Source organism: Heptranchias perlo, chromosome 1 (assembly GCF_035084215.1).
Source record: "Heptranchias perlo isolate sHepPer1 chromosome 1, sHepPer1.hap1, whole genome shotgun sequence".
Classification (NCBI taxonomy): domain Eukaryota; kingdom Metazoa; phylum Chordata; class Chondrichthyes; order Hexanchiformes; family Hexanchidae; genus Heptranchias; species Heptranchias perlo.
In genome coordinates, this window is record NC_090325.1 from 759,880 (window position 1) to 786,783 (window position 26,904).

Sequence of the window (26,904 nt, forward strand, 5' to 3'; positions counted from 1 at the left end):
GATGTAGGAGGGGTTCCAAATGAATTTTTTGCATCTGTTTTCACTATGGAGAAGGACGATGTAGACATAGAAATACGGCAGGGGGACTGTGATATACTCGAACATATTAACATCGAGCGGGAGGAGGTATTGGCGGTTTTAGCAGGCCTAAAAATGGATAAATCCCCAGGCCCGGACGAAATGTATCCCAGGCTACTGTGTGAGGCAAAGGAGGAGATTGCGGGGGCTCTGACACATATATTCAGAACCTCTCTGGCCACAGGGGATGTGCCAGAGGACTGGAGAACCGCTAATGTAGTACCATTATTCAAGAAGGGGAGTAGGGAAAAACCGGGGAACTACAGGCCAGTGAGCCTAACATCAGTGGTAGGAAAATTATTGGAAAAAATTCTGAAGGACAAAATTAGTCTCCACTTGGAGAAGCAAGGATTAATCAGGGATAGTCAACATGGCTTTGTCAAGGGAAGATCATGTCTGACTAATTTGATTGAATTTTTTGAGGGGGTGACGAGGCGTGTGGATGAGGGTAACACAGTGGATGTGGTATACATGGATTTCAGTAAGGCCTTCGATAAAGTCCCCCACAGGAGACTGGTCAAGAAGGTACGAGCCCATGGAATCCAGGGTGCCTTGGCACTTTGGATACAAAACTGGCTTAGTGGCAGAAGGCAGAGGGTGATGGTCGAAGGTTGTTTTTGTGACTGGAAGCCTGTGGCCAGTGGGGGACCACAGGGATCGGTGCTGGGTCCCTTGCTGTTTGTGGTCTACATTAATGACTTGGATATGAATGTAAAAGGTATGATCAGTAAGTTCGCTGATGATACAAAAATTGGTAGGGTGGTAAATAGCGAGGAGGATAGCCTCAGTCTGCAGGACGATATAGATGGGTTGGTCAGATGGGCGGAACAGTGGCAAATGGAATTTAACCTGGAAAAGTGCGAGGTGATGCACTTTGGAGGGACTAACAAGGCAAGGGAATACACAATGAATGGGAGGACCCTAGGCAAGACAGAGGGTCAGAGGGATCTTGGTGTGAAAGTTCACAGATCCCTGAAGGCGGCGGAACAGGGAGATAAGGTGGTAAAGAAGGCATATGGGATACTTGCCTTTATTAGCTGAGGCATAGAATATAAGAGCAAGGAGGTTATGATGGAGCTGTATAAAACACTGGTTAGGCCACAGCTGGAGTACTGTGTGCAGTTCTGGTCGCCACACTACAGGAAGGATGTGATCGCTTTGAACATATGTTCTTATGTTCTTATGTAGAGGAGATTCACCAGGATGTTACCAGGGCTGGAGCGCTTCAGCTATGAAGAGAGACTGGGAAGATTGGGTTTGTTTTCCTTGGAGCAGAGGAGGCTGAGGGGGGACATGATTGAGGTGTACAAAATTATGAGGGGCACAGATAGGATGGATACTAAGGAGCTTTTTCCCTTCGTTGAGGGTTCTATAACAAGGGGACATAGATTCAAGGTAAAAGGCGGGAGGTTTAGAGGGGATTTGAGAAAGAACTTTTTCACCCAGAGGGTGGTTGGAGTCTGGAACTCACTGCCTGAAAGGGTTGTGGAGGCAGGAACCCTCACAACATTCAAGAAGCATTTGGATGAGCACTTGAAATGCCATAGCATAAAAGGCGACGGACTAAATGCTGGAATATGGGATTAGAGTAGACAGGGCTGATGGCCGGCGCGGACACGATGGGCCGAAGGGCCTCTATCCGTGCTGTATAACTCTATGACTTTATGACTCTATGAAGTAGGTGAGCACATTGCAGATGCCCTAACTATAATCTTTCAAAGTTCTCTAGGTTCAGGAACTGTCCCTCGAGATTGGAAAATTGCGCGTGTCACTCCGCTTTTTAAGAAAGGAGAGAGAGGGAAACCAGGGAATTAGAGACCAGTTAGCCTAACATCTGTTGTGGGAAAAATGCTGGAGTCTGTAATTAAGGATAGGGTGACTGAACACCTCGAAAATTTTCAGTTAATCAGAGAGAGCCAGCATGGATTTGTGAAAGGTAGGTCGTGCCTGACAAACCTGATTGAATTTTTTGAAGAGGTGACTGAAGTAGTGGACAGGGGAATGTCAATGAATGTTATTTATATGGACTTCCAGAAGGCATTTGATAAGGTCCCACAGAAGAGACTGTTAGCTAAGATAGAAGCCCATGGAATGGAGGGAAAAGTACGGACTTGGTTAGGAAGTTGGCTGAGGGAAAGGCGACAGAGAGTAGGGATAATGGGAAGGTACTCACATTGGAAGGATGTGACCAGTGGAGTCCCGCAGGGATCTGTCTTGGGGCCTCAATTATTCACAATATTTATTAACGACTTAAGTGAAGGCATAGAAAGTCTCATATCTAAGTTTGCCGATGACACAAAGATTGGTGGCATTGTAAGCAGTGTAGATGAAAACATAAAATTACAAAGCGATATTGATAGATTCGGTGAATGGGCAAAACTGTGGCAAATGGAATTCATTGCAGACAAATGTGAGGTCATCCACTTTGGATCAAAAAGGGATAGAACAGGGTACTTTCTAAATGGTAAAAAGTTAAAAACAGTGGATGTCCAAAGGGACATTGGGGTTCAGGTACATAGATCATTGAAGTGTCATGAACAGGTGCAGAAAATAATCAATAAGGCTAAGGGAGTTAGGAGGTAAATTAAAAAATAGGACCTCAAAGGTAGTAATCTCAGGATTGCGACCAGTGCCACGTGGAAGTCAGAGTAGAAATAGGAGGATATTTCAAATGAATATGTGGCGAGAGGAGTGGTGCAAGGGGGAGGGATTCAAATTCCTGGGGCATTGGAACCGGTTCTGGGGGAGGTGGGACCAGTACAAACCGGACGGTCTGCACCTGGGCAGGGCCGGGACCACTGTCCTAGGGGGAGTGTTTGCTAGTGCTGTTGGGGAGAGTTTAAACTCAAGTGGCAGGGGGTTGGGAACCTGAGCAGGGAGAGAGAGGAAAGCGTAACAGGAAGGGACAGAAGGTATGGAGTAATAGGTAAAGTGTTAAAAAAGGAAAAAGCAGGAACTAAGTGTCACAAAACATATTTGAAAGTTCTTTATCTGAATGCACGTAACATTTGTAACAAAATGGACGAGTTAACGGCACAAATAACTACGTATGGGTATGATCTTGTGGCCATTACAGAAACATGGCTGCAGGGTGACAACGGCTGGGAATTAAATATGCCAGGGTATTTAACAATCAGGAAGGATGGGCAGGAAGGAAGGGGAGGTGGGGTGGCTATGTTAATAAAGGAAGGAATCACTGTAATACAGAGAAATGATATTGGGACAAAGGGTCAGGACAATGAAACAGTTTGGGTTGAGATAAGGAATAATAAGGGGAAAAAAACACTAGTGGGCGTAGTATATAGGCCTCCTAATAGTTGCAACTCTGCTGGAAGAAGTATTAATCAGGAAATAGTCGGGGCATGTAATAAGGGAACAGCTATAATTATGGGGGATTTTAACCATCATATTAACTGGACAAATCAAATTGGGCAGGGCAGCCTTGAGGAAGAGTTTGTTGAGTGTATTAGGGATGGATTTCTTGAGCAGTATGTAACTGATTATACAAGGGGGCAAGCAACCTTGGACCTGGTCCTGTGTAATGAGCCAGGATTAATTAATAATGTCCTACTTAAGGATCCCCTTGGAATGAGTGACCATAACATGGTTACATTCCATATCCAATTAGAGGGTGAGAAGATTGGTTCTCAAACAAGCGTACTGAGTTTGAATAAAGGAGACTATGATGGTATGAGAGCGGAATTGATTAAAGTGGACTGGGAAAATAGATTAAAGGGTAAGACGGTACATGAGCAGTGGTGTTCATTCAAGGAGTTATTTTACAACTTTCAAAAAATATATATTCCACTGAGGAAAAAAGGGTGTGAAAGAAATGACAGCCATCCGTGGCTAAGTAAAGAAATTAAGGATAGTATCCGACTAAAAACAAGGACATATAAGGTCGCCAAACGTAGTGGGAGGATAGAAGATTGGGAAGTCTTCAAAAGACAGCAAAAAGTAACTAAAGGATTGATTAAGAAAGGGAAGTTAGATTATGAAAAGAAATTAGCAAAACATATAAAAACAGATAGCAAGAGTTTCTACAGTTATATAAAAAGAAACGGGGTGGCTGAGGCAAACATAGGTCCCTTAGAGGATGAGACCGGGAAATTAATGGTGGGAAACATGGAGATGGCAAAAATGCTGAACAAATATTTTGTTTCAGTCTTTACGGTAGAGGACACTAAGAATATCCCAACACTGGACAAACAGGGGGCTCTCGGTGGGGAGAAGCTAAATACGATTAAAATCACTAAGGAATTGGTACTCAGTAAAATAATGGGACTCAAGGCGGATAAATCCCCTGGACCTGATGGCTTACATCCTAGGGTCTTGAGGGAGGTGGCAGTAGGGATTGTGGATGCTTTGGTAATAATTTTCCAAACTTCTCTGGACTCGGCAAAGGTCCCGGCAGATTGGAAAACTGCTAATGTAACACCCTTATTGAAAAAGGGTAGTAGGCAGAAGGCTGGAAATTATAGACCAGTTAGCCTAACATATGTGGTGGGTAAAATTTTGAGTCTATTATTAAAGAGACAGTAATTGAACATTTAGATAAACATAAGTTAATTGGACAAAGTCAGCATGGCTTTATGAAGGGGAAGTCATGTCCAACAAATTTGCTTGAGTTCTTTGAGGACATAACGTACAGGGTGGATAAAGGGGAACCAGTGGACGTAGTGTATTTAGACTTCCAGAAGGCATTCAACAAGGTGCCACATAAAAGATTATTGCTCAAGATAAAGAATCACTGGATTGGGGGTAATATTCTGGCATGGGTGGAGGATTGGTTATCTAACAGGAAGCAGAGAGTTGGGATAAATGGTTCATTCTCGGACTGGCAACCAGTAGCCAGTGGTGTTCCGCAGGGGTCGGTGCTGGGTCCCCAACTCTTTACAATCTATATTAACGATTTGGAGGAGGGGACCGAGTGTAACGTATCAAAGTTTGCAGATGATACAAAGATGGGAGGGAAAGTGGAGAGTGAGGAGGACAGAAAAAACCGACAAGGGGTTATAGACAGGCTGGGTGAGTGGGTGGAGATTTGGCAGATGCAATACAATATTGGAAAATGTGAGGTTATGCACTTTGGCAGGAAAAATCAGAGAGCAAGTTATTATCTTAATGGCGAGAAACTGGAAAGTACTGCAGTACAAAGGGATCTGGGGGTCCCAGTGCAAGAAAATCAAAAGGTTTGTATACAGGTGCAGCAGGTGATTAAGAAGGCCAACGGAATGTTGGCTTTTATTGCTAGGGGGATTGAATATAAAAACAGGGAGGTATTGCTGCAGTTATATAAGGTATTGGTGAGACCGCACCTGGAATACTGCATACAGTTTTGTTATCCATACTTCAGAAAAGACATACTTGCTCTCGAGGCAGTACAAAGAAGGTTCACTCGGTTAATCCCGGGGATGAGGGGGTGGACATATGAGGAGAGGTTGAGTAGATTGGGACTCTACTCATTGGAGTTCAGAAGAATGAGAGGCGATCTTATTAAAACATATAAGATTGTGAAGGGGCTTGATCGGGTGGATGCGGTAAGGATGTTCCCAAAGATGGGTGAAACTCGAACTAGGGGGCATAATCTTCGAATAAGGGGCTGCTCTTTCAAAACTGAGATGAGGAGAAACTTCTTCACTCAGAGGGTAGTAGGTCTGTGGAATTTGCTGCTCCAGGAAGCTGTGGAAGCTACATCATTAAATAAATTTAAAACAGTAATAGACAGTTTCCTAGAAGTAAAGGGAATGAGGGGTTACGGGGAGCGGGCAGGAAATTGGACATGAAGCTGAGTTCGGATCGGTCAAGGCCCTGTGGGTGGCGGAGAGGGCCCAGGGGTTGAGAGGCCGGGTCCTGCTCCGACTTCATGTGTTCTTCAGATTTGAGGTTCGGATCAGATCAGACATGATCTAATTGAATGGCGGAGCAGGCTCGAGGGGCCGATTGGCCTACTCCTGCTCCTATTTCTTATGTTCTTAATGGAATGCTGGCCTTTATATAAGAACATAAGAACATAAGAACATAAGAAATTGGAGCAGGAGTAGGCCAATCGGCCCCTCGAGCCTGCTCCGCCATTCAATAAGATCATGGCTGATCTCATCCCAACCACAAATCTCAAGAACACAAGAAGTCGGAGCAGGACCCGGCCACATAGCCCCTGGGCCCTCTCCGCCACCCACAGGGCATTGACCGATCCGAACTCAGCTTCATGTCCAATTTCCTGCCCGCTCCCCATAACCCCTAATTCCCTTTACTTCTAGGAAACTGTCTATTTCTGTTTTAAATTTATCTAATGATGTAGCTTCCACAGCTTCCTGGGGCAGCAAATTCCACAGACCTACCACCCTCTGAGTGAAGAAGTTTCTCCTCATCTCAGTTTTGAAAGAGCAGCCCCTTATTCTAAGATTATGCCCCCTAGTTCTAGTTTCACCCATCTTTGGGAACATCCTTACTGCATCCACCCGATCAAGACCCTTCACAATCTTATATGTTTCAATAAGATCGCCTCTCATTCTTCTGAACTCCAATGAGTAGAGTCCCAATCTACTCAACCTCTCCTCATATGTCCGCCCCCTCATCCCCGGGATTAACCGAGTGAACCTTCTTTGTACTGCCTCGAGAGCAAGTATGTCTTTTCTTAAGTATGGAGACCAAAACTGTATGCAGTATTCCAGGTGCGGTCTCACCAATACCTTATATAACTGCAGCAATACCTCCTTGTTTTTATATTCTATCCCCCTAGCAATAAAAGCCAACATTCCGTTGGCTTTCTTGATCACCTGCTGCACCTGCATACCAACTTTTTGATTTTCTTGCACTAGGACCCCCAGATCCCTTTGTACTTCAGTACTTTCCAGTCTCTCGCCATTAAGAAAATAACTTGCTCTCTGATTTTTCCTGCCAAAGTGCATAACCTCACATTTTCCAATATTATATTGCATCTGCCAAATCTCCGCCCACTCACCCAGCCTGTCTATATCCCCTTGCAGGTTTTTTATGTCCTCCTCACTCTCTACTTTCCCTCCCATCTTTGTATCATCTGCAAATTTTGATATGTTGCACTCGGTCCCCTCCTCCAAATCGTTAATATAGATTGTAAAGAGTTGGGGACCCAGCACCGACCCCTGTGGAACACCACTGGTTACTGGTTGCCAGTCCGAAAATGAACCATTTATCCCAACTCTCTGCTTCCTGTTCGATAACCAATCCTCCACCCATGCCAGAATATTACCCCCAATCCCGTGATTTTTTATCTTAAGTAATAATCTTTTATGTGGCACCTTGTCGAATGCCTTCTGGAAGTCTAAATACACTATGTCCACTGGTTCCCCTTTATCCACCCTATACGTTATATCCTCGAAGAACTCAAGCAAATTTGTCAGACATGACTTCCCCTTCATAAAGCCATGCTGACTTTGTCCTATTAAATTATGCTTATCTAAATGTTCCGTTACTGTCTCCTTAATAATAGACTCCAAAATTTTACCCACCACAGATGTTAAGCTAACTGGCCTATAATTTCCAGCCTTCTGCCTACTACCCTTTTTAAATAACGGTGTTACATTAGCAGTTTTCCAATCTGCCGGGACCTCTCCTGAGTCCAGGGAATTTTGGAAAACTATCACCAAAGCATCCACAATCCCTACTGCCACTTCCCTCAAGACCCTAGGATGGAAGCCATCAGGTCCAGGGGATTTATCCGCCTTGAGTCCCATTATTTTACTGAGTACCATCTCCTGAGTGATTTTAATCGTATTTAGCTCCTCCCTCCCGAGAGTCCCCTGTTTGTCCAGTGTTGGGATATTCTTAGTGTCCTCTACTGTAAAGACTGAAACAAAATATTTGTTCAGCATTTTTGCCATCTCCATGTTTCCCACCATTAATTTCCCGGTCTCATCCTCTAAGGGACCTATGTTTGCCTTAGCCACCCTTTTTCTTTTTATATAACTAAAGAAACTCTTGCTATCTGTTTTTATATTTTTTGCTAATTTCTTTTCATAATCTAACTTCCCTTTCTTAATCAATCCTTTAGTTACTTTTTGCTGTCTTTTGAAGAATTCCCAATCTTCTATCCTCCCACTAAGTTTGGCTACCTTATATGTCCTTGTTTTTAGTCGGATACTATCCTTGATTTCTTTACTTAGCCACGGATGGCTGTCATTTCTTTTACACCCTTTTTTCCTCAGTGGAATATATTTATTTTGAAAGTTGTAAAATAACTCCCTAAATGAACACCACTGCTCATGTACCGTCTTACCCTTTAATCTATTTTCCCAGTCCACTTTAATCAATTCCGCTCTCATACCATCATAGTCTCCTTTATTCAAGCTCAGTACGCTTGTTCGAGAATCAACCTTCTCACCCTCTAATTGGATATGGAATTCAACCATGTTGTGGTCGCTCGTTCCAAGGGGATCCTTAACTAGGACATTATTAATTAATCCTGACTCATTACACAGGACCAGGTCCAAGGTTGCCTGCCCCCTTGTAGGATCAGTTACATACTGCTCAAGAAATCCATCCCTGATGCACTCAATGAACTCGTCCTCAAGGCTGCCCTGCCCAATTTGATTTGTCCAGTTAATATGATAATTAAAATCCCCCATAATTATGGCTGTTCCCTTATTACATGCCCCGACTATCTCCTGATTAATACTTCTTCCAGCAGAGTTGCAACTATTAGGAGGCCTATATACTACGCCCACTAATGTTTTTTTTCCCTTATTATTCCTTATCTCCACCCAAACTGTTTCATTATCTTGATGCTTTGTCCCAATATCATTTCTCTGTATTACAGTGATTCCTTCCTTTATTAACATAGCCACCCCACCTCCCCTTCCTTCCTGCCTGTCCTTCCTGATTGTTAAATACCCTGGCATATTTAATTCCCAGTCGTTGTCACCCTGCAGCCATGTTTCTGTAATGGCCACAAGATCATACCCATACGTAGTTATTTGTGCCGTTAACTCGTCCATTTTATTACGAATGCTACGTGCATTCAGATAAAGAACTTTCAAATCTGTTTTGTGACGCTTAGTTCCTGCTTTTTCCTTTTTTAACACTTTACCTATTACTCCATACCTTCTGTCCCTTCCTGTTACGCTTTCCTCTCTCTCCCTGCTCAGGTTCCCAACCCCCTGCCATTTTAGTTTAAACCCTCCCCAACAGCACTAGCAAACACTCCTCCTAGGACAGCGGTCCCGGCCCTGCCCAGGTGCAGACCATCCGGTTTGTACTGGTCCCACCTCCCCCAGAACCGTTTCCAGTGTCCCAGGAATTTGAATCCCTCCCCCTTGCACCATTCCTCTAGCCACGTATTCATTTGAAATATCCTCCTATTTCTACTCTGACTACTCTGGAGGACTAGAGTACAAGGGGGCAGAAGTTATGCTGCATCTGTACAAAACCCTGGTTGGACCGCACCTGGAGTACTGTGAGCAGTTCTGGGCACCGCACCTTCGGAAGGACATATTGGCCTTGGAGGGAGTGCAGCTTCGGTTTACTGGAATGATACCCGGACTTCAAGGGTTAAGTTACGAGGAGAGATTACACAAATTGGGGTTGTATTCTCTTGAGTTTCGAAGGTTAAGGGTTGATCTGATCGAGGTTTACCAAATATTAAGGGGAACGGATAGGGTGGATAGAGAGAAACTATTTCCGCTGGTTGGGGATTCTCGGAGTAGGGGGCACAGTCTAAAAATTAGAGCCAGACCTTTCAGGAGTGAGATTAGAAAACATTTCTACACACAAAGGGTGGTGGAAGTTTGGAAATCTCTTCCGCAAACGGAAATTGATACTAGCTCAATTGCTAAATTTAAATCTGAGATAGATAGTTTTTTGGCAACCAAAGGTATTAAGGGATATGGGCCAAAGGCGGGTATATGGAGTTAGATCACAGATCAGCCATGATCTTATCAAATGGCGGAGCAGGCACGAGGGGCTGAATGGCCTACTCCTGTTCCTAGGTTCCTATGTCTTACCTCGGTGGTGGGCAATCTATTAGAATCAATACTGAGAGATAGGATAAACTGTCACTTGGAAAGGCATGGTTTAATCAGGGATAGTCAGCATGGATTTGTTCAGGGAAGGTCATGCCTTACAAATCTGATTGAATTCTTTGAGGAAGCGACAAGGAGGATTGATGAGGGTAGTGCAGTGGATGTTGTCTACATGGATTTTAGGAAGGCAATTGACAAGATCCCACATGGCAGACTGGTCAGAAAGGTAAAAGCCCATGGGATACAGGGAAATGTGGTGAATTGGATCCAAAATTGGCTCAGTAACAAGGAAACAAAGGGTAAAAGTCGATGGATGTCTTTGCGAATGGAAATCCGTTTCCAGTGGTGTGCCACAGGGCTCTGTGTTGGGTCCCTTGCTGTTTGTGTTATATATTACTGATTTGGACTTGAATGTCGGGGGCATGATTGGCAAATATGCAGACGACACAAAAGTTGGCTGTGTCGTTTATTGTGAAGAGGATAGCTGTGGACTCCAAGAAGATATCAATGGGTTGGTAGAGTGGGTGGAAAAGTGGCAAATGGAGTTCAACCCGGAGAAGTGTGAGGTAATGCAGTCAGGGAGGGCAAACAGTAAAAGGGAATACGCAGTCAACGGGAATATATTGAGAGGGGTCGAGGAAGTGAGAGACCTTGGAGTGCATGTGCACAGGTCCCTGAAGGTGGCAGTACAGGTCGATAAGGTTGTGAAGAAGGCATACGGAATGCTCTCCGTTATTAGCCGAGGTATAGAATACAAAAGCAGGGATGTAATGATGGAACTGTATGAAACATTGGTAAGGCCACAGCTGGAGTATTGTGCGCAGTTCTGGTCACCACATTACAGGAAGGATGTAATTGCTCTGGAGAGAGTGCAGAGAAGATTTACAAGAATGTTGCCAGGACTTGAAAATTGCAGCTGCGAGGAGAGATTGGATAGGCTGGGGTTGTTTTCCTTGGAGCAGAGGAGGCTGAGGGGAGACTTGATTGAGGTGTACAAAATTATGAGGGGCCCAGATAGAGTAGACAGGAAGTAGCTGTTTCCCCAAGCGGAGAGTTCAAGAACTCGAGGACACAGATTTAAGCTGATTGGCAGAAGGATGAGAGGGGACATGAGGAAAAACTTTTTTACCCAGAGGGTGGTGGGTGTATGGAATTCACTGCCCGAATTGGTGGTCGAGGCAGGGACCCTCAACTCTTTTATAAAGTACCTGGACCTGCACCTAAAGTGCTGTAAGCTGCAGGGCTACGGACCGGGTGCTGGAAGGTGGGATTAGAATGGACACCTGGTTGTTCTTCGAGCCGGTGCGGACATGATGGGCCGAATGGCCCCCTTCTGTGCTGTATCTTTTCTATGGTTTCTCTGGTTCTATTTGTTAAAGGAAAATCGTGTTTGACTGACTTGATTGAGTTCTTTGATGAAGTAACGGAGAGGGTTGATGAGGGGAGTGCGGTTGATGTTGTGTATCTGGACTTTGAAAAGGCGTTTGATAAAGTACCACATGATAGATTTGTTAGCAAAATTGAAGCCCATGGGATTAAAGGGACAGTGGCAGTGTGGATACAAAATTGGCCACGGGACAGAAAGCGGAGATTAGTGGTGAATGGTTATTTTTCAGACTGGAGGGAAGTATACAGTGGCGTTCCCCAGGGGTCAGAATTAGAATCATCGAAAGGTTACAGCACGGAAGGAGGCCATTCGGCCCATCAAGTCCGCGCCGGCTCTATGCAAGAGCAATCCAGCTAGTCCCACTCCCCCGCCCTGTCCCCGTAGCCCTGCAAATTCATTTTCCTTAAAGTATTTATCCAATTCTCTTTTGAAAGCTATGATTGAATCTGCCTCTACCACCCTTCCATGCTGCGGGTTCCAGATCGTAACTACTCACTGCGTAAAAAAGTTTTTCCTCATGTCGCCTTTGGTTCTTTTGCCAATCATCTTAAATCTGTGTCCTATGGTCCTTGTCCCTTCCGCCAATGGGAACAGTTCCTCTCTATCTTCTCTGTCCAGACCCTTCATGATTTTGACAACCTCTGTCAAATCTCCTCTCAACTTCTCTGCTGTAAGGAGAACAACCCCAGCTTCTCCAGTCTATCCACATAACTCAAGTCCTTCATCACTATCTGCTACCCAAAGGAAAATATTGCGGAAAACATATTTTATTAGCATACAGCAACGGGAATGATCAACCAATAAGGCAACAAATGAAGAAAATGTGGAAAAACCCCAGCAGAATTCTCTAAGTCAATGATATTCTCTGCGGCAGACAGATAAATCTGATGGCAGAGTCTACGGTATCCGCGAGATACTCCCGTGTGGACATAGATTTAAGCTGATTGGCCGAAGGATTAGAGGGGACATGAGGAAAACCTTTTTTACCCAGAGGGTGGTGGATGTATGGAATTTGCTGCCTGAATTGGTGGTAGAGGCAGGGACCCTCAACTCAGATGCTCAGATGCCAATGGAAAGCTGTGCTGTGGGAGTTAGTGCTGTGTTAACGGAGGCGGAAGTGGTTTGAATGTTGAATTTGATTTGGGGCGTGTGTTAATCACAGAAAGATGCACCGATACACTCTGCCAACTGCAGATGGCAGGAAAGAACAGAATAAGTTTATCTACTAGTTAGTAACATCCTGCAACTCTTTTATTCAAGTATATGGGTGAAAACTGTTTGGATTGCAATTACACAATATGTAATAGAGAACAGTATTATTGTTTAACACGCTAACAAGATATTCTGTATGTTTCAGTTCATGATGACCCTCTCCCAGTGGTGTACACAGACGCATTCGCTCACTCTGCAAAACATCAAACCGCGACCTAAAGGGAAGAAGGAGAGTAAGGAGGAATATCTTAAAGGCACACAGTGAGCATCATCATCTGCATTATCAAACACGTTGTGTAACAATTGATATGCGCTGTCAGGTTATTTGATTAATAGACAGCCTGTAAATCTACCAAATGCTGCTGCTGGTGTAGGTTATTGGGAGGTGAGTCTCAACCAGAGAAAAGAAAATGCACCCGCAAACTGGTTCAATAAGAGACAACAATCTAAATGATTATCGATTGAATCCAGCATCTGAAATTTGCTGTCAAATCATATTAATGAACCTGTACTGTCAATATTATACACCAAAGCTCTCATAAATCAGCTCCTAGATGAATTGACATTAATGTCATTCTATATTTCACTTGTTCCACTGAAGACAAGAAAAACGCAAGTAGGACAACGAACCTAGTTGCGAGAGAGAATACTTTACCTCCTTGCCCCTATTTCTATTTCTGGTTTCAGCACTCTTTGTATCAGGCTCTGTATGGTAATTGAAGCAATTTGAAATATTTTGTGACTGGGTTTAACAACATGTTTAATTCTGAGTGGTTGAGGCCAAAGTGCTATTAGCAATCATGTCATTCCTCTGCAAAAGTTTGATAATACTTGGCAATATTGTTGAAAGCAGCAGCAAAGTGCGGGGGGGAGGAGAAGATGGAGATCTGGCACCAAGAACAGTTGTGACACAAAGGAAGGCTAATTGTAACTAGCCCTAGTGTCAAGGAGCGAGTATCGAGCCCAAGGTATCTTTTCAATAAGTACACAAATCAACACGTGTTTAATTTTGTTATGCAAGTGGCTGTCTGGAGACTGGGCTGGAATCCCTGCTGAAGGCTGCTGGCAGCAACCTCCTCATTCTGAAGGTGTCCCATTGTCCGAACATCCTGACTGACCGTTCACTTTGGTTGGCAAGCTGTTACTGCCGTGCACTACAAGCAGTAACTTATAGGTGAGTAAAATGGTCACTATTTTATCACTCATCTGAGCTGCGCTGGGAGAAATAAATGGGGCAACAAACTACTATGTGCTGAGAGAGTAATATATATATCTATATATGTATATATATATAGATGAGTGAAATGGAGAGAGATTAGTTTTGATAATGAGGAAATACTTGGGCATTGTACAGAATAATATAGTTGTCCATCTGAAGAACATAGATGCCATAAAGGAGAATTAAAAGGTCTGGAACTCACTGCCCGAGAGGGTGGTAGAGGCAGAAATCCTCAACTCATCACTGCTTATGAACCTGAAGAGCCGTGTCCTGCAGGGCTACGGACCAAATGCGGGAAAGTGGGATTAGGCTGAGTGGCTCGTTTCTCAGCCAGCGAGGACACGATGGGCCAAATGGCCTCCTTCTGTGCCGTAAATTTTCTATGATTCTATACCTTTCAGATCTGAAATTTGCAAGGAACATGGGAAAGTACAGGAGTGGAGAAGACTGCGGTCTATTTGGACAGTCCCAAAAACTAATGCACTCATTTACTCCAATTCTCTCGTAAATCTTGACACGTTACCTGTCTCCAATGTCTTCTTGAGGAGTTTGTTCCACATGGTCACCATTTTGCACGGAGTCGTTAAGTCTAATCTAGAGTTCAATTTATCTATTGCCTTAAGAATCTGTAGAGGGCTGTAGATAAGACTTTAAATTAAAAAGGGTGAGGGGAGGGGTCAGGTGAGGGGAAATTAAGAAATCTAAAGAGGAAAGACAAGGCAATAGAGCAGTGTAGTGATTTGGGTAAAGATAAACCGAGTGTGACAGGAGGGGACAGAGAGTTTAATGGAAATAATGCATCAACAAATAAGATCAAAGCAGGGAATAACAGCAAAAAGTTAAAATTAAAGGCTCTTTATCTGAATGCCCAAAGCATTCGTAACAAGATAGGTGAATTAGCGCCACAAATGGAAATAAATGGGTTTGATCTAATAGCCATTACAGAGACGTGGTTGCAAGGTAACCAAGATTGGGAACTAAATATTCCAGGGTAATTGATGTTTCGGAAAGACAGGCAGAATGGAAAAGGAGGGGGTGTAGCCCTAATAATAAAGGATGAGATAAGGACAGTGGTAAGAAAGGATCTTGGCTCAGAAGATCAGGAAGTAGAATCAGTCTGGGTGGAGATTAGAAGTAACAAGGGGCAGAAAACATTGGTGGGGAGTAGTTCATAGGCCCCTTAACAGTAGCTTCTTTTTTTATTCGTTCATGGGACTTGGGCGTCGCTGGAAAGGCCAGCAATTTATTGCCCATCCCTAATTGCCCTTGAGAAGGTGGTGGTGAGCCGCCTTCTTGAACCGCTGCAGTCCGTGTGGTGACGGTTCTCCCACAGTGCTGTTAGGAAGGGAGTTCCAGGATTTTGACCCAGCGACGATGAAGGAACGGCAATATATTTCCAAGTCGGAATGGTGTGTGACTTGGAGGGGAACGTGCAGGTGGTGTTGTTCCCATGTGCCTGCTGCCCTTGTCCTTCTAGGTGGTAGAGGTCGCGGGTTTGGGAGGCGCTGTCGAAGAAGCCTTGGCGAGTTGCTGCAGTGCATCCTGTGGATGGTGCACACTGCAGCCACAGTGCGCCGGTGGTGAAGGGAGTGAATGTTTAGGGTGGTGGATGGGGTGCCAATCAAGCGGGCTGCTTTGTCCTGGATGGTGTTGAGTTTCTTGAGTGTTGTTGGAGCTGCACTCATCCGGGCAAGTGGAGAGTATTCCATCACACTCCTGTCTTGTGCCTTGTGGATGGTGGAAAGGCTTTGGGGAGTCAGGAGGTGAGTCACTTGCCGCAGAATACCCAGCCTCTGACCTGCTCTTGTAGCCACAGTATTTATATGCTGGTCCAGTTAAGTTTCTGGTCAATGGTGACCCCCAGGATGTTGATGGTGGGAGATTTGACGATGGTAGTGCTGTTGAATGTAAAGGGGAGGCGGTTAGTCTCTCTTGTTGGAGATGGTAGTTGCCTGGCATTTCTCTGACGCGAATGTTAGTTGCCGTTCATCAGCCCAAGCCTGGATGTTGTCCGGGTCTTGCTATACCGTTGGACAGAGTATTAATCAAAAAATAATGGGACTTGTAACAAAGGTAATGCAATAATTGTGGGGGACTTTAATCTTCATATAGACTGGGCAAATCAAATTGTTAAAGGCAGTCTGGCGAACGAGTTCATGCAATGCATTCGAGACGGTTTCCAAGATCAATACGTCGCAGTACCAACCAGGGAACAGGCTATTTTAGATATTGTCTTGTGTAATGAGATGGGATTAATTAGTAATTTCATAGTAAATGATCCTCTAGGGAAGAGTGATCATAATATAATAGAATTTCACATAGAGTTTGAGAGTGACATACTTAAATCCGAAACTAGGGTCCTAAACTTAAATAAAACTAATTGCATAGGTATGAGAGGCTAGTTGGCTACGGTAGATTAGGAAATTAGATTAAAAGGTTTGACGGTAGATAAGCAATGGCAGACAGTTAAAGAAATATTTCAGAATTCTCAACAAATATACATAACATTGAGAAATAATAACTCCACGGGAAAACTGATTCATCCGTGACTAACTAAATAAGTTAAGGAGAGTATTAGATTAAAAGAAGAGGCTTATAATGTTACCAAGAAGAGGAGTGAGCCTGAGGATTGGGAGAGTTTTAGAAACCAGCAAAGGACGATCAAAAATTTATAAAAAGGGAGAAAATAGAATATGAGAGTAAACTAGCAGTATGTAAAAAGGAAGAGAATCGCAAAAGTAGACGTGGGTTCCTTAGAGGCTGAGACAGGAGAAATTATAATGGGGAATCAGGAAATGGCAGAGCCGTTAAACAAATATTTTGTATCTATCTTCACATAAAGCATACCAGAAATAGTGGGGAACCAAGGGGTAAATGAGAGTGAGGAACTTAAAGTAATTAATATTAGCAGAGAAAAAGTACTGGAGAAACTAATGGGACTAAAAGTCGATATATCCCCTGGACCTGATGGCCTACATCTGAGGGTTCTAAAAGAGGTGGGTGCATTGGTTGTGATCTTCCAAAATTCCCTAGATTCTAGAACGATCCCAGCGGGTTGGAAGGTAGCAAATGTAATCTCACTTCAAGAAAGGAGGGAGAAAGAAAACAGGGATCTACAGGCCAGTTAGCCTGACATCAGTCGCGGGAAAATGCTGGAATCCATTATTAAGGAAGTGGTAAATAGGGCACTTAGAAAATCATAATGTGATTAGGCAGAGTCAACATGGTTTTATGAAAGGTAAATCGTGTTTGACAAATTTCTTAGAGTTTTTAGAGGATGTAACTAGCAGGGTGGATAAAGGGGAACCAGTGGATGTCGTATAAGGAGAAGTGTGAGGTAATGCATTTGCAGAAGGCAAACAAGGCAAGGGAGTACACAATAAATGGGAGGATACTGAGAGATGTAGAGGCACAAACTCTTATATCCACAGATCCCTGAAGGTAGCAGGACAGGTAGATAAGGTGGTTAAAAAGGCATACGGGACACTTTCCTTTATTAGCCAAGGCATAGTCTGTAAGAGCTGGGAGGTTCTGCTGGACCTGTATAAAACACAGATCATGGTCCATATTGGTACCAACGACACAGGTAGAAAGAAGGATGAGGTCCTGCAGGCAGATTTGAAGGAGTTAGGAAAAAGATTAACAAGCTGGACCTCAAGGGTAGAAATCTTCGGATTACTCCCGGTGCCTCGCGCTCGTGAGCATAGAAATAGAAGGACAGAGCAGATGAATGTATGACTGGAGCGATGGTGCAGGAAGGTGGGCTTCCTGGGGCATTGGGCCCTGTTCTGGGGAAGATGGGACCTGTACAGGCCAGGCGGGTTGCACCTCAACGGAGCTGGGACCAGTGTCCTCGAGGGGAGGTTCGCTAGTGCTGTGGGGAGGGCATGGGGGGGGGGGGTTTAAACTAATTTGGCAGGGGGATGGGCTCCAGGATGTAGCAATGGAAAGGAGAAACAAGGGGCACAACGAATTGAGGGAGAAAAATAGCACTAAAGCAAGTAATAGTTCCATATTAGGTGGGATCAGACTAAGAGAGAATACAAGAAAGTCTAAGACTGGTTTACAGTGCATGTGTGTAAACGCATAAAGTGTGGTAAACAAGGTTGGTGAGCTGCAGGCACAAATAGTCACATGGGAATTCGATGTCGTGGCGATAACAGAGACCTGGCTCAGAAAAGGACAGGATTAGGTTCTAGATATTCCTGGATACAAGGTGTTCAGGAAAGATAAGGAAGGAAAGAAAGGGGGTGGGGTGGCAGTATTGATTAAGGAGAATATTGCAGTACTGGAGAGAGGGGATGTTCTGGAGGGGTCAAGGACAGAATCTATTTGGTTAGAGTTAAGAAATAGTAGAGGTTCCATTACACTACTGGGTGTATTCTATAGGCCACCAACTAGTGGGAAGGATATAGAGGAGCAAATTTGCAAGAAAATTACAGAGAAATACAAAAGCCATAGAGTAGTGATAACTGGGGACTTCAATTAACCTAATATAGACTGAGATAACAATCATAATATAAGGAGCACAAAGCGGGTGGAGTTTTTGAAGTGTGCTCAGGATAACTTTTTAACCAGTATGACCCATCGAGGAAGGAGGCATTGCTGGACTTGGTTCCAGGGAATGAGATGGGCCAAGTGGAGCAAGTGTCAATGGGGGAGCATTTGGGAAGCAGCGATCATAGTATCATAAAGTTTAGAATAGCTATGGAAAAGGACACGGACCACTCTAAAGTAAAAATACTCAACTGGAGGAGGGCCAATTTCAATGGGATAAGACCAGATCTGGCCCGGGTAAATTGGAATCAAAGATTGGCAGGCAAAACTGTAATTGAACAGTGGGCGGCCATTAAAGTGGAGACGGTTCGGGTACAGTCTGGGCATAGGAACATAGGAACAGGAGTAGGCCATTCAGCCCCTCGTGCCTGCTCCGCCATTTGATTAGATCATGGCTGACCTGTGATCTAACTCCATATACCTGCCTTTGGCCCATACCCCTTAACACCTTTGGTTGCCAAAAAGCTATCTATCTCAGATTTAAATTTAGCAATTGAGCTAGTATCAATTTCCGTTTGCGGAAGAGAGTTCCAAACTTCTACCACCCTTTGTGTGTAGAAATGTTTTCTAATCTCACTCCTGAGAGGTCTGGCTCTAATTTTTAGACTGTGTCCCCTACTCCTAAAATCCCCAACCAGCGGAAATAGTTTCTCTCTATCCACCCTATCTGTTCCCCTTAATATCTTATAAACTTCGATCAGATCACCCCTTAACCTTCGAAACTGCAGAGAATACAACCCCAATTTGTGTAATCTCTCCTCGTAACTTAACCCTTGAAGTCCGGGTATCATTCTAGTAAACCTACCTAGGCCAATATGTCCTTCCGAAGGTGCGGTGCCCAGAACTGCTCACAGTACTCCAGGTGCGGTCTAACCAGGGTTTTGTATAGCTGCAGCATAACTTCTGCCCCCTTGTACTCCAGTCCTCCAGATATAAAGGCCAGCATTCCATTATCCTTATTGATTATTTTCTGCACCTGTTCATGACACTTCAATGATCTATGTACCTGAACCCCTAAGTCCCTTTGGACATCCACTGTTTTTAACTTTTTACCATTAAAAAGTACCCTGTTCTATCCTTTTTTGATCCAAAGTGGATGACCTCACATTCCCACGAGGGAAAGGTAGGGCAACTAAAGTCAGAGCTCCCTGGTTGACAAAAGAGATAGTGAGTAAGATGAAACGGAAAATAGGGGCGTATGGCAGATGTCAGATTGATAACACAAGTGAGAACCAGGCAGAATATAGAAAGTTCAGAGGGGAAGTGAAAAAGGAAATAAGAGGGGCAAAGAGAGAGTATGAGAATAGACCTGCGGCCAACATAAAAGGGAATCCAAAAGTCTTCTGCAGGCATGTAAACAGTAAACGGGTAGTAAGAGGAGGGGTGGGGCCGATTAGGGATCATAAAGGAGATCTACTCATGGAGGCAGAGGGCATGACCGAGGTACTAAATGGGTACTTTGCATCTGTCTTTACCCAGGAAGGAGATGCTGCCAGAGTCTCAGTAAAGGAAGATGTAGTTGAGATAAAGGGCTAAAGATTGATAAATAGGAGGTACTAGAAAGGCTGGCTGTACTTAAAATAGATAAGTCACCTGGTCCGGATGGGATGCATCCTCGATTGCTGAGGGAAGTAAGGGTGGAAATTGTGGAGGTACTGGCCATAATCTTCCGAACATCCGTAGATACAGGGGTGGTGCCAGAGGGCTGGAGATTTGCAAATGTTACACCCTTGTTTAAAGAAGAGTGTAAGGATAAACCCAACAACTACAGGCCTGTCAGTTTAACCTCAGTGATGGGGAAACTTTTAGAAACGATAATCCGGGACAGAATTAACAGTCACTTGGACGAGTGTGGATTGATTAGGGAAAGCCAGCACAGATTTGTTCAAGGCAAATCGTGTTTAACTAACCTGATAGAGTTTTTTGATGAGGTAACAGAGAGGGTAGATGAGGGCAATGCGGTTGATGTGATGTATATGGACTTTCAAAAGGCTTTTGATAAAGTGCCACATGGTAGGCTTATCATCAAGATTGCGGCCCAAGGAATAAAGGGGGCAGTAGCAACGTGGATATAGAATTGGCTAAGGGACAGGAAAACAGAGAGTAGTGGTGAGCGGTTCTTTTTCGGACTGGAGGGAGGTGTACAGTGGTGTTCCCCAGGGATCAGTGCTGGGACCACTGCTTTTCTTGATATATATTAACGACTTGAACTTGGGTGTATAGGGCACAATTTCAAAATTTGCAGATGACACAAAATTTGGAAGGATAGTAAACAGTGAGGAGGAAAGTGATAGACTTCAAGAGGATATGGACAGGCTGGTGGAATGGGCGGACACGTGGCAGATGAAATTTAATGCAGAAAAATGCAAAGTCTTACATTTCAGTAAGAAGAACGAGGAGAGGCAATATAAACCAGAGGGCACAACTCTAAAAGTGGTACAGGAACAGAGAGATCTGGGGGTATATGTGCACAAATCGTTGAAGGTGGCAGCAGGTTGAGAAAGTGGTTAAAAAAGCATACAGGATCCTGGGCTTTATAAATAGAGGCACAGAGTACAAAATTATGGAAGTGACGATGAACCTTTATAAAACACTGGTTCGGCCACAACTGGAGTATTGTGTCCAGTTCTGGGTACCGCACTTTAGGAAAGATGTGAAGGCCTTAGAGAGGGTGCAGAAGAGATTTACTAGAATGAATTCCAGAAATGAGGGACTTCAGTTACGCAGACAGACTGGAGAAGCTGGGATTGTTCTCCCTGGAACAGAGACAGTCGCGAGCAGATTTGATAGAGGCATTCAAAATCATGACTGGTCTAGACAGAGTAGATAGAGAGAAACTGTTCCCATTGGCGGAAGGGTCAAGGACCAGAGGACATAGATTTAAGGTGATTGGCAAAAGAACCAAAGGTGACATGAGGATCTGGAATGCACTGCCCGAGGGGGTGGTGGAGGCAGATTCAATCATGGCCGTCAAAACGGAACTGGATAAGTACTTGAAAGGAAAAAAATTGCAGGGCTCCAGGGACAGGGCAGGGGAGTGGGACTAGCTGGATTGCTGTTGCAGAGAGCAGGCACGGACTCGATGTGCCGAATGGCCTCCTTCCACGCTGTAAACTTTCTATTTTTCTATGGTCATTGCACTGGAGAAGGTACATAGGAGATTTACGAGGATGTTGCCAGTATTGGAGAATATTATCTTTGAGAAAAGATTGGATAGGCTGGGGTTGTTTTCCTTGGAACAAAGGAGGCTGTAGGGTGATTTAATTGAGGTGTACAAAATTATGAGGGGCCTCGATAGAGTGGATAGGGAGGACCTATTTCCCTTAGCAGAGAGGTCACTAACCAGGGGGCATAGATTTAAAGTGATTAGTGGAAGGATTAGAGGGTAGCTGAAGAAAACTTTTTTCACCCAGAGGGTGGTGGGGGTCTGGAACTCACTGCCTGAGAGGGTGGGAGAGGCAGAAACCCTCAACTCATTTAAAAAGTACCTAGATGTGCACCTGAAGAGCCGTAACCTACAGGGCTACAGACCAAGTGCTGGAAAGTGGGATTCGGCTGGGTGGCTCGTTTTCGCTGGCGCGGACATGATGGGCCGAATGGCCTCCCTTGCCCTAACTTTCTATGATTCTATGACATACACCCACTGTAAAGTTACCCACTGGGTGGCATCAAGTGTCGCCTATCATGATGAAGCATATGAAAGGGCGCTATCACAAAAGGCAGTCAAGAATGGGCAAGATGTGGCAGTAGTGGTGAGAATGATAACATTTAATGTGAATACAACAAAAGCCAAATATAAATGAAAAATATGACAGTCTGTCAGACACCCTTGTGCATACCCTTCGTGATCACACATCTTTAGCCTTTCTCTTCCTACTACTTCTACATGGTGCATCCCATGTGGCTGCAGCAGAGGTAGTGGCAGGTTGCTCATGTCCATGCCCACACTGCTTAGATGCTTCTGGCCTGCACCCTCTAGGTTTTGGAGCCATGTGGGCCCGGCAAAAGACTGCTCCACCTGCACCTGTTCAGGGGCAGACTCGGCCACCTGAAGAGGAGGCAGCATTGTGGGTACTGGTTGAGAAGGGTGCAACGGGTGAGACGTGGGAGCGGTTTGAGTGACGTCCCCACATCCATGTCCCCTTTCACCATCATCCCTCTCCTGGACCAGGCCCACATCTCTCCTACCACCGTGCTGGAGAGCAGTTTGGAGGACATGTATGATGCCTCGGAAGCCTAGTTGTAAAGTTTCTGTCTGCTTGTTTAAGGCGGCAGAATGTTGTTCTCCGTGTGTCCGAACGGCCGCTGTCAGGCTTGAATGGACTCATTTGTGAGGCAGTCTTGAAGCTCAATGGAGTCTAGCCTTCTCTCCATCGTAGAAGTTTCCACAGTTACCAGCGACACTATTTCAGACAGTTCCTCATTACCCTGAGACACTATCTCAGAGATTCCCTCCCGTACCTGTGCCACCATTCCACTAATGCAGGAGTTGGACTCCTCCACCCTCTCCGCTATTGTGGAGAGTGTGCGTAGCACCTGTTCCAATACCTCGCAAATGTGCTGCTGTCACTCAGTCATTCTCCTTTTAAAGGATGGCACCCGGGGTTCAGCATCTGCGCCCAGCTAAGCAGAGCCTGGAGAGGAGAGCGTCCACCGACGCGGACTCTCCACAGCTTCCCCTGCCATCAGTGTCTGCTCGTGCTCACTTGTGTGTGGTGATTCACCAAATGTCAACCCAACGAACTGACTACTAGGACCCACTGAGGTGTGAGTATCTGCGCTGGTGGATGGCTCGCTCAGGTGTGACAGTGCGTCCTCAGAGGCCGGGAGCTCCTCTGAGGAATCGCCCTCTCCCGTCACTGCAGTCGTTGAAGGGCCTGTAAAGAACAGATGGCAATATTAAGCATCATCGCAGATGTGTCACATTACGATGAGCATTCTGAGGTGTTCAACATGCCAAGCATTGTTAACATCAATTCATGTTCTGTGTGATGTATGTTAAAGTTGTGTCACCAGACGTTTGTGGGGTGCCATTCTCAGCGTCCCCGACGGACAGGCACTCGAGGGTGCGGCTGACCTGCAGGGCCGCCTCCTCTGCCTCTGTGAGGACCACGACTCCAGTCCTCGCCCTCTCACTTGCATTTCGCGCTCTCTTCTAGAAGGGGAGAAAGTACAGACGTGTGAGTGAGTAATGGTGAAGTAGCAAGCCGATGAATGCATTGCTGTGGGTGAGGCTGACCATGAAAGCGATGCATCAGAGGATGAGTATCAGACAGAGATATCACATTGGATCAGGATTGGGGTGAGTGGTAGTGGTGAGGTCACAAATGGGGAGGTGAGAAAGTGCTCAGGAAGTGAAGGTAAGTTGAGGATGAGCCTTAAGTGGGTGTGAGGAGTGATGTGATGGAGTAGTGTTGGCAGTGCAGAATGAGTTGGGTGGTGAGGGGGAGGGTGTGATGTGAAACACTGAATGCAGGAGAATCATGAAGTGTACTCACTTTTGCTGACCTAGTTAGGTCATTGAAACACTTCCTGCACTGGACCCAAGTGCGGGAGATGTTGCTCCTGCTCGTGACTTCCTCTGCCTCCTCGAGCCAGGCCTTCTTGGTGGCAGGGACAGGGTGCTTCCTCCTGACGGCCGAGAGACTTGGGTGTCCTTGTACACGAAACACAGAAAGTTAACATGCAGGTACAGCAAGCACTTAGGGAGGCAAATGGAATGTTGGCCTTTATTACAAGGGGATTGGAGTACAAGAGTAAGGAATGGATGGATGTTAGGGAACTTGGGGAAATAAATAGTGATGTCTTGAGGAGTGTACATATTACAGAGAGGGAGGTGCTGGAAGTTTTAACGCGCATCAAGGCAGATAAATCTCCGGGACCTGATGAAATGTATCCCAGGACGTTATGGGAGGTTAGGGAGGAAATTGCGGGTCCCCTAGCAGAGATATTTGAATCATCGACAGCTACAGGTGAGGTGCCTGAAGATTGAGGGTAGCAAATGTTGTGCCTTTGTTTAAGAAGGGCGGCAGGAAAAAGCCTGGGAACTACAGACCGGTGAGCCTGACATCTGTAGTGGGTAAGTTGTTGGAGGGTATTCTGAGGGACAGGATCTACAGGCATTTGGAGAGGCAGGGACTGATTAGGAACAGTCAGCATGGTTTTGTGAGAGGAAAATCATGTCTCACGAATTTGATTGAGTTTTTTGAAGGGGTAACCAAGAAGATAGATGAGGGCTGTGCAGTAGACGTGGGCTACATGGACTTTAGCAAAGCCTTTGACAAGGTACCGCATGGTAGGTTGTTACATAAGGTTAAATCTCACAGGATCCAAGGTGAGGTCGCCAATTGGATACAAAATTGGCTTGACGACAGAAGACAGAGGGTGGTTGTAGAGGGTTGTGTTTCAAACTGGAGGCCTGTGACCAGCGGTGTGCCTCAGGGATCGGTGCTGGGTCCGCTGTTATTTGTTATTTATATTAATGATTTGGATGAGAATTTAGGAGGCATGGTTAGTAAGTTTGCAGATGACACCAAGATTGGTGGCATTGTGGACAGTGAAGAAGGTTATCTAGGATTGCAACGGGATCTTGATAAATTGGGCCAGTGGGCCGATGAATGGCAGATGGAGTTTAATTTAGATAAATGTGAGGTGATGCATTTTGGTAGATCGAATCGGGCCAGGACCTACTCCGTTAATGGTAGGGCGTTGGGGAGAGTTATAGAACAAAGAGATCTAGGAGTACAGGTTCATAGCTCCTTGAAAGTGGAGTCACAGGTGGATAGGGTGGTGAAGAAGGCATTCAGCATGCTTGGTTTCATTGGTCAGAACATTGAATACAGGAGTTGGGATGTCTTGTTGAAGTTGTACAAGACATTAGTAAGGCCACACTTGGAATACTGTGTACAGTTCTGGTCACCCTATTATAGAAAGGATATTATTAAACTAGAAAGAGTGCAGAAAAGATTTACTAGGATGCTACCGGGACTTGATGGTTTGACTTATAGGGAGAGGTTGGATAGACTGAGACTTTTTTCCCTGGAGAGTAGGAGGTTTAGGGATGATCTTATAGAAGTCTATAAAATAATGAGGGGCATAGATAAGGTAGATAGTCAAAATCCTTTCCCAAAGGTAGGAGAGTCTATAACGAGGGGGCATAGATTTAAGGTGAGAGGGGAGAGATACAAAAGGGTCCAGAGGGGCAATTTTTTCACTCAAAGGGTGGTGAGTGTCTGGAACGAGCTGCCAGAGGCAGTAGTAGAGGCGGGTACAATTTTGTCTTTTAAAAAGCATTTGGACAGTTACATGGGTAAGATGGGTATCGAGGGATATGGGCCAAGTGCAGGCAATTGGGACTAGCTTAGTGGTATAAACTGGGCGACATGGACATGTTGGGCCGAAGGGCCTGTTTCCATGTTGTAAACTTCTATGATTCTATGATTCTAAGTCTTACTACAACTGTATAGGGCTTTGGTGAGATCTCACCTGGAGTACTGTGTACAGTTTTGATTTCCTTATCTAAGGAAGGATATACTTGCCTTCGAGGCAGTGCAATGAAGGTTCACTAGATTAATTTCTGGGATGAGAGGGTTGTCCTATGAGGAGAGGTCGATTAGAATGGGCCTATACTCTCTGGAGTTTAGAAGAATGAGAGGATATCTCATTGAAACATATAAGATTCTGAGGGGACTTGACACGGTAGATGCTGAGAGATTGTTTCCCCGGCTGGAGAGTCTAGAACTAGGGGGCATAGTCTCAGGATATACTGCTGTGCTTTCTTTTCTCAGTAACCAATCCCAGGATCTTCAACGTCTCCTCGTAGCTCAGACGTCTTAATCTAAGTACGAGTTTGGTACTGCCTCCAATGCCCAGATATTTATGGTAGTGCTGAGAAATAGGGAGACAAAAACTGCATGCACTACTCCAGATGTTGTCTCACCAGGGCCAAATACAATGTCCTCACTGGATTTATGTGTTATACCACTTGCTATCACCTCAGAATACCGAGACTCTGCCCGACTCTTTCGGCCATAGTGTTAAGCTAGTGGGTCCACTAAAGTTTCTGGTCAATGGTGATCCCAAGGATGTTCGTGGTGGGGGACCTGGCCATGGCAGTTTCATAAATTCATAGAATCATAGAAAGTTACGGCACAGAAGGAGGCCATTCGACACGTCGTGTCCATACTGGCTGAGAAAGAGCTGTCCAGCCAAATCCCACTTTCCAGCTCTTGGTCTGTAGCCCTGTAGGTTACGGCACGTCAAGTGCACATCCAGGTACTTTTTAAATGAGTTGAGGGTTTCTGCCGCTACCACCCTTTTCAGGCAGTGAGTTCCAGACCCCCACCACCCTCTGGATAAAAAACTCTCTCCTCAGCTCCCCTCAAATTCTTCTACTGATTACTTAAAATCTAAGCCCCCTGGTCACTGACCCCTCTGCTGAGGGAAATAGGTCC

The 26,904-nt window shown here is 45.0% G+C and overlaps 1 protein-coding gene across 1 annotated transcript in view; it reads left to right on the forward strand.

Moving 5' to 3' along the window:
• Window positions 1–26,904, forward strand: part of fbxo41 (F-box protein 41) — a 246,259-nt gene that overhangs the window by 143,544 nt on the left and 75,811 nt on the right. Inside the window, exons 7-8 of the mRNA XM_067978195.1 lie at window positions 12,821–12,936; window positions 13,697–13,849. Of these exons, the coding sequence (XP_067834296.1) occupies window positions 12,821–12,936; window positions 13,697–13,849 (269 nt within the window). The remainder of the gene's footprint in view (window positions 1–12,820; window positions 12,937–13,696; window positions 13,850–26,904) is intronic.